We start from the raw sequence: 12613 nt of genomic DNA, 5'->3' as shown, positions 1-12613 counted from the left end.
GGAACTACAACATAACTTGCTGACATACACAAGCAACAAGTTCCTGGCAGCCATGATAGTCCACAGGAGAAATCCAGCCAAGAAAGCAGAGTCCAGCAGCCCTTAAGAATCCATGCCAAAACTCTTCCTCACATTCATAAGGAAATCATGATTTCCAGTGTTGCTTTCTTTGGGGTTTAAAACTCTGGGAGGTTACTCATATCATCCAGGCTTTATAAAATCAATGCGAACATTTATAGAAGAGTTATGATTTCCCCAGATCCCACACTGAGTCATGGCAGAACTGGTGTCCTCTGCACATCACATCACCCTCTTCACAGCTAAACTTCTCCTCTTCCCTGCTCTCCTCACTGCCTTTGTGGGTTGGATTGAGCTGGCACAGGTTTAAGACCACCTTCATTTTCCTCTTGGGCGGACAAATCCAAAGAAGATTTTAGCTAAGCACGTGGTTGTCTCTCTTATGACCAGGATGGAGAAAGGAGGGCTGGATGAAAGTGCATTTCAGTGGGTTCTGTCCCATCTTAAGTCCAAAAGAATAAAATGGAATCCAAGGAAAAGTCCTTCCTTATCTATTAGATATTGATATACAGGTACATACATATAGAGAATACATATAGAATAAAATAATATGAATAAAATAAATATGTAACAAAGTTATATATTTTTATTATGTATACATAATATACTTATATTTCATATATATGAAATTTTATTTTTTATATTTCAATCAGGAGGAAAAATTTTCCTACAAGGTGCATCACATATTATTATGGGTTGAATTGTGTCCCCCCAAAGATGTTGAAGTCCTAATCCCCAGTGCCTGTGAACATGACCTTATTTGGAAATAGGGTCTTTGAAAATGATCAAGTTAAGATGAGGTCATTAGAGTGAGCCCAAATCCAATGTGGCTGTGTCCTTAGAGATAGCGGGAATTTGGATCCAAAGACAGACATGTGTAGAAGGAAGACGACATGAAGACACAGAGAAAATGCCATCTACAAGGCAAGGAATGCCTAAGGCTACCAGAAGCTACAAGAGGGGCCTGGAACAGATTCTCCCTCAGATCCCTAGATGAAACCAACCCTGCTGACACCTTGATTTCAGACCTCCAGCCTCCAGAACTTGGAGGAAATACATTTCTGTTGTTTAAGCTACCCAGTTTGTGGTACTTTGTTACAGAGCCCTGGGAAACGAATACACATACCAATTCCTGATTAGTGCCAGCAATGAGAAGCCCACACACGACAGCAAAGAGTAGTCCCCACTCACCACAAGCAGAGAAAGCCCGTGGGCAGCAATGAAGACCCAGTGCAGCCAATAAATAAATGAACAAATAAATAAATTTTAAAAAATAAAATATAGTGCTTGTTGTAATTATGCTCAAAGACATAAGGCACATATGCTCAAGATGAATGAACAAATAGGGCATCTATTTTGTTTAGGAGAAAGACAAAGACTGGTGCGAACCTAACATACCCAAGAGAGACAGGGAAGAGAGGCCTCGATTCAGGGTGTGAGTGGGCAGGTTTCACCTGGAAAGTGATCAGAGCTGAGAATGGTGGCTCTCCCACTTCAGTGTGCATTAGAATTACATGGTGGGCTGGTTATCGTTGCAGATTCCTGAGCCCCACCCACACGGCCTGCATTAGGGTGGCTGTGGTGAGCCCCCAGAATCTAAATTTTAAAGTGTTCTTTGGGTGATTTCTATTGCAGTGACTAGAGGACCACACTTTGAGAAACACTGACTCACCACAGCATTTTTTTACAACCCGTTAGACTGTTGACAACCAGAGAGGTAGAAGGCAAAGTACCTAGACATCCCTAAGTGAAGGGCAGGGCATTACAGTAGGAAACGCAGCAAGGCAGTTCCCCAAAATGCAAACAGTCACCAAAAATCACATATTTTACTACTCTATATATTTATTCCACTTGTAAGGAAACAGAGGTAGAGAATGAATATTGGAGGAATATATTTCAAAATGTTGAAAGTGCTTACCTTTGACAATAAGGAAACAGAAATTTTTAATTCTCTTTGTGCTTGACTATATTGCCAAATTTTCAACATTACATTTACAGTACTTTCATCTTTGGTTTTCTTCCCATTAATTAGGCAAAACAAATTCATGATATGCAAGACATCTGGCATTTCCAATGTCCCTTGTCTGCATTCTAAATGCACTTCAGGCAGGTGAGTTTTACCACTTACCAAGGCAATAAGTTTCACTTAGGATGCTTTGGGCTGCAAGTAAGAGAAAATGGTAATAAATTATTATTTCACAGCAAGAACCCCAGTCAGCAGCTGCAGGTTTGGCTCATTCAATGACTCTACACTTAACCAAAAACATAGCTTCTTTCTTTTTCTGCTCCACCAGCCTCTGTGTGTCAGTCTATCCCTGGCTGGCTCCCCTCACTAGCCCAACATGGCTGCCAGAGTCCCAGGTATCACATGCTCACATGACAACCTCCAACAGAAGAGGGGCTATGTCTCCCTACGCAGCTTATTTATTTATTTATTGTCCATTAGGAAACCTTTCTTGGAGGACTTCTACACATATCAGTGGCCATAATTGGACCACATGCCTCTTCTAAGGTAATCACTGGCAAAGGAACAGTATTGACTGACTTAAACGTGTCAGAATTTACCAGCGTCCCATGGGGGATGAGTGGACATGAACAAAACCCAGGCTTTGCTTGCAGGAAAATGGCTCCGGGTTAGACAGCCGACCGGCTCTACTATCCAGTGTTTCCTCATTTTGCCCATTTGAGTATGAGAGATGAGAAGTCAAGCTTTTAAGTTTATCAGTCTCCCTTCACTCATCCATTGACTCATATATGTATCAAATATTTACTGAGTGCCTACGATGTGTCAAAGAGCATGTTGCAAGATAGGGATACAGCTGTAAGTATGAGTAACATAAGGAAGAAATATTGTCTTTCTGTACAATAAATGTATTTTAGCATGTGTTTTGACAGTATAGCACCAATGTTTTTTCAGAGGGGAAAGAAAAGCAATTTTAAATGTGGTTCATGTGATGGGCTACAAATGAGAAGTGGGTTCCAGCCCTGGCCTAAATTTCAGAGGCAAAGCCCCCAGCCCTTCCCAAAATAAAACAGACAGATGTGAATTTGTTAAAAGGGAATATAGCAAAAATCTAGCAAAACTTATAAATGCAAATATCCTGCCAGCCAGAATATTTGCTTCTGAGATGAATCCCCACAGACATGTTCACACTTGCACACAAATACATTTGCACAATGATATTATTTGCAATATAGTTTGTCATGGCAAGAACGGAACTAATTCAAATGTCCATCAAAAGGAGACTGGTTAAATAAATCCTGAATTTTGATTTAATAGAATATTCTACAGTCATTAAAATAGATGAATGAGATCAGTGTGTGCTGACATGAAACAATCTCCAAGCTCTCCTGTTCTGTGCAAAAAGCAAGGTGTAGAGAATTGGTGTCATCATGTATTCTTCTGTGGCCACAAAGTGCTTCTGGAAGGATAAGAAAGACCCTGCCTCTGGGGAAGGGAGATGGAGGACTGGGGACAGGGGAGGAAAGAAGAGTTATTTTCACCCTTTTGTACCATTTGTACCATTTTTTAGCATGTACAGATATAGCCTATGAAGATATTTTTCAGTCAGGTAAGCTAGAGTTTCAGCCCAGTCCTAGAAGCAGATAAATGGAACTGAGCCTGGATAAAGGACCAAAGACAGACACAATGTCCTTACTGCAGATCAAGGTCTGTGTGGGCCTGGAGTGGGCCCAAGATAGAGGACAAATGGTCCCATTGTGGGGAGAAGGAAAATGCGAAGACCAGGCCATGCATGGGTGTTCACTGATTGGAATGAGCTTCCTGTTCTTGGGAGAAGAGGGATTTGTGTGGAGAGCAGTGGGGAGACCAGCCCCAGGATGAGATGGCAAAAGAAACCTTTCCAGATGCCCTGGAGGGCCCGAGGAAGAGGATAGTGCCTGTAAAAATGTCTTGAAGGCATGTGCTCAGCCCACAGCTTTTGAGGAGCTTTACCCTTGAGTTCTGAAATTTCCAATTTCCTGGCTCTGCTTCAAGTTTCAGCCAAAGGAGAAGTGAAAAAATGCAATTAGGAGATTTTCTCTACTGCTGATTCCATATTTTCAGTAAGATGTGATATGTCAGGAGACCAGCTCAGAGGAAGTTCCTCGAAGCAGATGACCTCACTCCCCAGATTCAACAGGTATCAGGCACTCGGTACATTCCCAACAGTTATCTGATTTAATCCCCACAACAACCCTGAAAGGTCAGCAGTATTGTGCCCACGTCGGGGATGGGACACAGGCTCATGGAAGAACATTCATACAGGACCTCGACTCAACTTTCAGCATCGCCCTGACTTTAACTACCATCCTTACTCCTTACAGTGGATAGGACATTGTTATGGGCTGAATTGTGCAAATTCATGTGTTGAAGTCCTAGCCCCCAGGACCTCAGAATGTGACCTTATTTAGAAATAGGGCCCTCTCTGTCTTCTCTACACTGGGAGCAGCTCTCCTGCCATGGCCCTTCGTCCCCATCCCCTGAAAACATACCCTTGCGCCAAGGTTGTCTCCACCCCCTCTTTGATCAGGAGAACCTCTCCACTATTGAGTCTATCACTGTCTGCCGTGGTGCTGAAACAACAGGAGACCCTGACAGATGAGAGCCACCGCAGCTTGGCAGCCCCACGTCCCCTGACCACCTCACTTATTCCTAGCCGCAGCTCCCAAACCAGTGCCATTTTAAGGGACATTGACACAGCAGCCAAGTTCATTGGAGCCGGGGCTGCCACAGTAGGGGTGGTTGGCTCTGGGGCTGGAACTGGGGCTGTGTTTAGGCACCTCATCATTGGGTATGCCAGGAACCCTTCTCTGAAGCAAGAGCTCTCCCCCTACGCCATCCTGGGCTTTGCCCTCTCAGAGGCCGTGGGGCTCTTTTGCCTGATGGTGGCTTTTCGCATCCTCTTTGCCATGTGAAGGAGCCGTTTCCGCCTCCCATAGTTCTTTCTACCATGTCTCGTCTGCCCTGTATGTTCCTTTTTCCTGTACCTCCTCAGGCAGCCTGGGGAAAGTGGTTGGCTTAGGGTTGGACAGAAGGAAGACAAGTAAATACTGTATTATGAGAAAAAAAGAAAGAAATAGGGGCACTGCAGATGTAATTAGTTAAGATGGGTCATTAACGTAGACCTCTAATCCAATACAGTTGGTGTCCTTATTATTAAAAAAAAAAAAGGAAATTTGGAAACAGACAGGCACACAGGGACAACGCCATATGAAGATGAAGGCAGAATTCAGGATGATGCATTTGTCAAGCGAAGAAATGCCCATGCTTGCCAGCAAACTACTGGCAGTGAAGGGAAAGGGCTGGCTGTACCAGATTATCCCTCACAGCCCTGAGAGGGACCAATGCCGCCAACAGCTCAGTCTCAGATGTCTGACCTCTGGAACTGTGAGACAATAAATCTCTGCTTAAGCCATTTAGCTTCTGGTACCCTGTTATGGCAGCCCCAGCAAACTAATGCAGGCAGCATGTTCTGTCCCCTAAATCATCCTGGAGTCCGACCCTGTTGGGCATCCTTCACACAGATCTTCTCCATCCTCCAACTGCTGCTGGACCTCCGTGTAGAAGCCAAACCTGACCTGCCCACTCTCCTGATGAGACTACCCCCTGGGAGTTGAAAAGAAAGATACTCAGCTATCCCTTCCCCACACCATCCTGTGGGAGAGGGGAAAGGATTCTCAACTGGTCCCTTAAACAAAGCCAAGGCAGAGGGGCCCCCAAAGAGGACAGCTTCTAGAAATGTAGGGGTTCTGAAGCAAGCAGAGACTGACATCTCCTTTCCTAACTAGTTATCTGCTGAGTCCAGGGCAGGCTGAGTGGCCCTAGTGATGCAGAGCAGGGAAAAAGAACATCAGTGAGGGATGCAATGATGCTACAGGCAGACAAAGAAGAGGCACGGACCACCTCCCTGAGATGATCCCATCTTCAAAGGGAAGGAAAACTGGACTCAATTCCGGCCACAAGCTGAGGATTGAGGACATGAATTTGGAGGATGCAGGTAGAGAATGTGTCTCCCAAAGGCTGGTTCTTGCCTAGACAGCTGCTTGGAATTGAGTTCCTCACTGACAGGGCTTATGGGGCCTCTGTTTATCCACCCAGAGCTGACAGACGTTGAGCTTGGTCAGCCGTGATGACCCTCAGCCAGGGTCACCTCATCACCACTGTGATAAACCAAGAGGACTGCACTCCCAGCTCCCCCAGGTAGCCTCCCCTCCCTCTTCCTTACAGGAACAGAGCAGAGAAGAGGGAGGGGTATGTGAAAGAGAAGACCACCCCTTCACACACACACAGATGCACATACATGCAAGCACATGCGTGCACTCGCTCATGGACAAACATGTACACACACATACACAAACATGCTTGCTTGCTCCAAGCCATGCGAGCCACAGAAGCCTGCACAGGAGTAGAGGGAAAACATTAAGTAGAAGACGAGACTGGGACAGGACCAAGTCTCATTAAACCAAACATGATTTCAAAGTGATGGAATCAGGATTGAGATATCATGAAGGCAGCCCCCTCTCCAGGGAAAATGCAGAATTTAACACAGCACAGGGATTATCAATTACTGGAAAATAAAACTATTCCATGTCCACGCAAGGACTGGATAACAAGGCCCTTCAAGAGGCAATTCGCCGCCGATGCTTGCGCCTCCTCTTCTGCCCTCTCTCCTCCATCCCACCTCCACCCTTTACTCTCCCCCAAATCTTTGTGCCTTCCAGGTTCCAGAATATGCAGTGCTCCCTCAGGCTTCCACGCCTTGGCTTGCACTGTGCGCCCTGCCTGGGGTCACTTCCCTCTCTGTGTATGTTTGCCAAACTCCTACACATAATTCAGAACCAAGCTTGAGGGCCTCTACTCTCATAATTGTTTCTTTTCTGTGCTCCCGTGGGTCCTAGGATGTAAGCTCTCAAAGCACCTTCTATATTTCCTGGCACTTATTACAGTAGAAATGTATGTTGATTTAATGGGGAGGAGATGGGAACTAGGAAGATGCAAAAGAGGAGTGAGAGTAAGATTTTTCACTGTACATCTTTTTGTATCGATTGATTTTTGAACCAGATGAATGTATTTCCTGTTGGAAGGAAATTAAAAACCCAATAAGAGGATTGTTCTAGCCGCTGTGTGGAGTACTCCTCCACAATAAAAAAAGAATGAATTATTGATACACAAAATAATACAGCTTAATCTCAAAAACATAATGCTGCATGAAAGAAGCCAGTCAGAAAGGAATACATACTGTACAAGTTCATTCATAAGCAGCTCTAGAAGAGGCAAAATGAATCAATGGTCACAGAAAGCAGATCAGTGGTTTTCTGGGATCGAAAGTGAGGAAGCGGATTGAGAAGAGGCAAGAGAACTTCTTCAGATGATGAAAATGTGTTTTATCTTGATTACGATGTGTTTGCACAGGTGTATACATGTGTTGACTCATGGAACTGTCCACTTAAGATGTGTGTATTCTATCGCATATAAATTATATGTTAACAAGGTTGTTTTAAAAACAACATAGGCGGAATTTCCCTGGTGGCGCAGTGGTTAAGAATCCACCTGCCAATGCAGGGGACATGGGTTCCATCCCTGGTCTGGGAAGATCCAACATGCCATGGCACTGCTAAGCCTGTGTGCCACAGCTACTGAGCCTGCACAGCAACTACTAAAACCCGCGCGCCTAGAGTCTGCGCATATCAACAAAGAATAGCTCTCACTCGCCACAACTAAAGGAAGCCCACACGCAGCAATGAAAACCCAACGGAGCCAAAGATAAATGAAATTTTTAAAATAAATAAAATTTTAAAAACAAAATAAAATAAAAATAATAACAATATAGGCAAGAGAAAACCCAAAAGCGTCTGTGGTCTAGAGTTGTGGAAGTAATTCATTGTATTTGTGACCTGACTTGAGATGGTCTGGCATGATGTTCGTGGAGAACAGTGGATTTCAACAGAGTCACAGTATGGGCTCAGCAAGCCGGGGTAGTGGAAGGACCAGCTGGAAAGATGGATCAGAGCCAGGTTGTGGTGGTCTTCGTTGCCAGGCTGGGTGTTTAGATTTCAGTCTGTAGATAATGGGGAATGAATGGAAGGTGTTCAGGTAGAGAGAGAGGTCTGGATAGGCAGGCTCCCCTGGCAGCTCTGGGCAGCAGCTTTTGGAAGAGGAAGAGGTTGGAGTTTGTGGTACCATTTCTGCTATTCTTGGGCCAGAAATAAACCTCAAACAGTTTCACTGGCAACCTTTTCCTTAATCTCAAATTGCTGGAACTTGGGCTGCCCAAAGCCTTTCTCGGCTCCTTCCAGCTGGCTCAGTTCCCCATCTGGCCCCTGGTTTTATAAGCACCTAAGCTTCTGCTGTCACCTTCACTAAGGGAGACTCCTACAAAGAGACTCTGACCAACCTCTGCCCGGGAAGGAGCTGAGGACAGGATGACGACCAGGCCATACTCCGTGGTAGTGGCCTTACTGCTGCTGGCAGAAGTCACCAGGCTTGGAGAAGGAACACCTAATCCTGGGTTCATGGCCAGGATCACCAGAAAAGGCCTGGGATATGGTAAGGGGGTGGGTGGGCGAGGGTCATTCCTCTGGCACCCATCGTTGCCCCCCAGAGTGGTGTGGGCACCAGGTCAAGGAATCACAGGCTGGGTTCTGCCATTGCCTGGTTTAGAAACCCTGGGTATGTCATCCTCTGGGCTTCAGTTTCCTCATCTTGAATAACAGAAGCCAAGGCTAGGACTAGATCAGTATTTTTCCCAGGGTGATCTATGGACCACCCACATTAGAATTGCTGGGATGTGTATTAAAATACAGATTCCAGAGACCCATCCAAGACTGAATGAAGCAGGATCTGGACACCTGCATTGTTAACATGACCCAGGCAATAATGAAAAACCCTAAGGTCGGACCAAACTACAGTAAGTGATTCCTCAAAAGCCCCACTACATTCCATTATCGCTTCCACAATCTTGATCTGGACGAATAAATGACAATAATTGCCGTTTACCTGGCACTTTGTGTTCATGACCTAATTTAATTCTCAGGGTCAGCTTAGTATCACCATTATTATTATTGTTACCATTTTACAGATGGCGAAACTGAGGCTCAGGGAATATAAGGGAATTGCTTGGGGTCACAGCAATCCTAAGTGGTAAATCCTGCATTTAATCCCAGTCCATGTGATTCCAAAGCCCACCCACTCAACTGTTATACTTAGCTATCTCCCACTGAATGTGTTAACTCTCTCTATTTCCCCCCAGCTCGTCAGTATGGAGTGGCCACTCTGAAGAATGAGCTGTCCACCGTCGAGTAGCCTAATTTCTCAGGAAGCTTCAGAATCAGTTGGCTTGGAAGCATGAGCTATGTGTTTAGCGGGTGAGGTGTCTGTTCTCCACCACGGGGGTAGCAGAGTGGGAAGAATGGGGATCTAGGCTGATGGGGAAGAGGGATAAACATGACATCATCACTTGGACTAAAGGCAAAGGGATCACGGCCAGCTCCTATGGGACTTCCGGAAGGTGCTATGTGTTTTTGTTTTTTTTTAATAAATTTATTTGTTTATTTTATTGGCTGTGTTGGGTCTTTTTTGCTGTGTTTTTTTCTTTTTAGTTGCGGTGAGTGGGGCTACTCTTCATTGTGGTGCGCGGGCTCCTCATTTCCATGGCTTCTTTGTTGCAGAGCACGGGCTCTAGGCGCGTGGGCTTCAGTAGTTGCAGCACATGGGCTCAATAGTTGTGGCTCACGGGCTCTGAAGCACAGGCTCAATAGTTGCGGTGCACGGGCTTAGTTGCTCCGCAGCATGTGGGATCTTCCTGGCGCAGGGATCGAACCCATGTCCCCTGCATTGGCAGGCAGATTCTCAACCACTGCGCCACCTAGGAAGCCCGCTGCTATGTGTTTTTTGAATCATCTGGATGGAAGGGAAGCCCTTAGAAACCATTCATCAGTTCCTACGTCAGTCCTGCAAAGACCAGCTCTGGATTTTTGCTCTGCCAGGGACCCCTGGCTACTCTCCTGAATACCCAGATTAAGGACCTACTTCAGACATACCATCCATCCCTTCAGAGCCTGTTACGGGTTGCAATCAAGGACTTTAAATCTTTCTGGAACCTATCCGCATTTTATTTGCATACTACCCCTTGAAGATAGCATCCACACATATCCCCAGCAAGAAGCAAAGCAGGGAGCCTCCTGGTCTCTGGTGAACAGCCCTGGTTCCCCATGTCCCTGTCTGTGAGACTTAGCTGACCTTAATCTCCCACCAGCTTTCTCATATTCAGTCTCAGAGTCCTCACCCCTTACTCTTTTTTCATCCATTCTTTGGGTTTTCCCAGCTTCCTCAGTGTCCAGAATAGGTCCTTGGGGATCATTTGTCCATCACTGATAGAAAAGGCTGCCTCTTGGAGTCCTACCCAAGTCTCTCAAGACAATTTCCTGAAGATAGTAGGAAAAAGAAGCTATTTTAAATTTACACACACACACACACTACCCAGGCCATGTCACTTACAGGGCAATGCCCCTCCCCACAGCCCTAGAGCACCCCTTGCACCTGGTTTTCACAGTGGGTTACTGTGGTCTGTTAACATCAGATCTGCCACCAACTGTGAGCTCTCCAAGGGCAAGGACTGGGTTTTGAATCTCTATGGCCTCTGTGCCTGGAGTCAGGTGGGACAGAGCAGGATCTCACTGAATTTTTGTTGTGTGAACTAGTGAGTGTTGATCTAACAAGAACCACTGACTTCAATGACCACAGGGGAGTGAGTAATGAAGATGAGTGTACCAGGCAGGGTGAATATATCCATCAGGGACAGGCTAGGAAAGGAGAACCCATGCCGGGATCTTCGTTGGAGGGAATTACGTATAGGGAATTTGCTACAAAGGTGTTAGAAGAGTTGAAAAGCCAAATACGGAATGATGAAGCAACCCCAAATTAGCAACAATCAAAAGCTGTTAACATCCCTAAAAGCTGGAGAGACCAAGAGAGGAGATATCAACAGAGCACAGGATCCAGCATCTCTAGGTAGGAGCTAGGATGGTAAAGGAAGGGACTGTCTGGCAGGAGCTGCCCCAAAGTAGAAATGAAACCACTACCAAGACACAACCTAAAGCAGAGTGAGGAAGAAATACCCTGGTTTCCCCCCTTTTCCTATCCACTCATCTCTCCCCAGCGCTTCCCATTGGCCAATCCTAACTAGACACCAGTTGCAAAGAATTCTGGGAAATGTAGTTTGCACACATCATTCCCATCCAATATAGGTCAGAACAAGGGAAGGACAGGGAATGGACCTGTGAACATAAGCAAATGACCAGGGCAATGTTTACCTGGAAGGCACCTGCCCCTTTTAAATTGCTACTCACCTGCAATTGATTATGCTAAGGGAACATGAACATTGTATTTTGTTTTTTGTTTTATGTTTTTCAAGAGAAGCAAAATATCTAGGGTTTTTTTCCTTCATATTTTAGGTGTGAAACTTTCCAATTTTAAAATTTGGCAACCAATTCAGTATTTTTTTAACGCTATGGGAAAAGAAAAGCACATCTACAGCATACCTGTCATATGTGTGTCCCACAGGTCGCAAGATCTAAACCGCGAGCCCTTATTTGTATTCAAAGTGGGTGGGGGTGGGAGTAGGGGTACAAAAGGAAAGCTGCAGGATACATAATGCAAAGCCAGCTCACAGTGTTACCGAAGTGGGGTCCAGCTGCTCTCCACTTGAAAGACAATACTCAAGAGGTAAGGTTGGTGGAAAGGAAAGTTTGCTTTATTTCAGAGGCTGGCAACCAGAGGAGAGGGTGGACTCATGTCCAAAGGCCAACTCCCCGTTGACAATCAGTGGGCAAGAGTTTCAGGGGTGTACAGGTGGAGGGAGGGGGCTACATGCAGAAACAGCACAGTCAACCCTGACAGTCTCCTTGAAATTGGTCATGCAGTGGTCTGATCAGCGTCATCTTGATTGTTTTTAAGTACAATTAGTCTTCAGTTCCAAGGCCGGTTTGTTCCCATTTCTTGGAGGCCTGTTCTCGGAATTGTAACAGCTATATCATGGCTACAGTCTGGTCAACATGTAATTAATATCTTCCACATGGTGAGGGTTTCAGAATATACAAAATAGCTCAAAGGATATGGCTCAGAATATTATCTATAGCCCTTGAGGAGGAACTAAAAGTCCTTGACTTTAAGGACTAAACTATTATTATTTGGTCTTGTTTGACTGTTTTCCTTTGCTTCTACATTTTCTCACTTCTCTGATTCAATTTATTCTTTGACTGAAGTTTTTCTACAGAAAGGCAGGCGGGGGCCATGTGTGGGGGATGGGGGGTGGAGGACCATCAACAGGGTCCTCACGGTGGTGAGAGTCCAATGAGTAGGATGGACAAAAGCAGCTAATGGGGGTGGGTGTCAGGGGAGAGAGGAAGATCTTTGGTCTTGGAAGGTTGGGGAGGGCTTCTTAGAGGAGTTTGAGCTTGAGTAGACCTGGAAGGATGTGAATGAGACGATTTAATTGTCCTTTGCAGTTTTAGTCCATAAAATTGAAAGACTGTG

General features: G+C 45.4%; 1 protein-coding gene across 1 annotated transcript; it reads left to right on the top strand.

The window, feature by feature from the left end:
• The first annotated feature begins 3629 nt into the window (after positions 1-3629).
• On the top strand, positions 3630-4995 carry LOC130833922 (ATP synthase F(0) complex subunit C2, mitochondrial-like). The gene is made up of 2 exons (XM_057704046.1): positions 3630-3650; positions 4498-4995. The coding sequence occupies exons 1-2, from the start codon at positions 3630-3632 to the stop codon at positions 4993-4995; spliced, it is 519 nt and encodes a 172-aa protein (XP_057560029.1).
• The last annotated feature ends 7618 nt before the right edge of the window (positions 4996-12613 follow it).

Source organism: Hippopotamus amphibius, chromosome 12 (assembly GCF_030028045.1).
Source record: "Hippopotamus amphibius kiboko isolate mHipAmp2 chromosome 12, mHipAmp2.hap2, whole genome shotgun sequence".
Classification (NCBI taxonomy): domain Eukaryota; kingdom Metazoa; phylum Chordata; class Mammalia; order Artiodactyla; family Hippopotamidae; genus Hippopotamus; species Hippopotamus amphibius.
The sequence above is the reverse complement of the archived record's forward strand: the minus strand, read 5'-3'. Positions and strand labels throughout refer to the sequence as shown.

What these genes read in the sequence shown, in the direction of transcription:
- LOC130833922 (XM_057704046.1), top strand. Translation starts at nt 3,630, where the DNA reads ATGAAGATATTTTTCAGTCAG. An exon ending in TGAAGATATTTTTCAGTCAG is followed by an intron (nt 3,651 to 4,497) that starts GTAAGCTAGAGT and finishes ATTTAGAAATAG; the next exon opens with GGCCCTCTCTGTCTTCTCTA.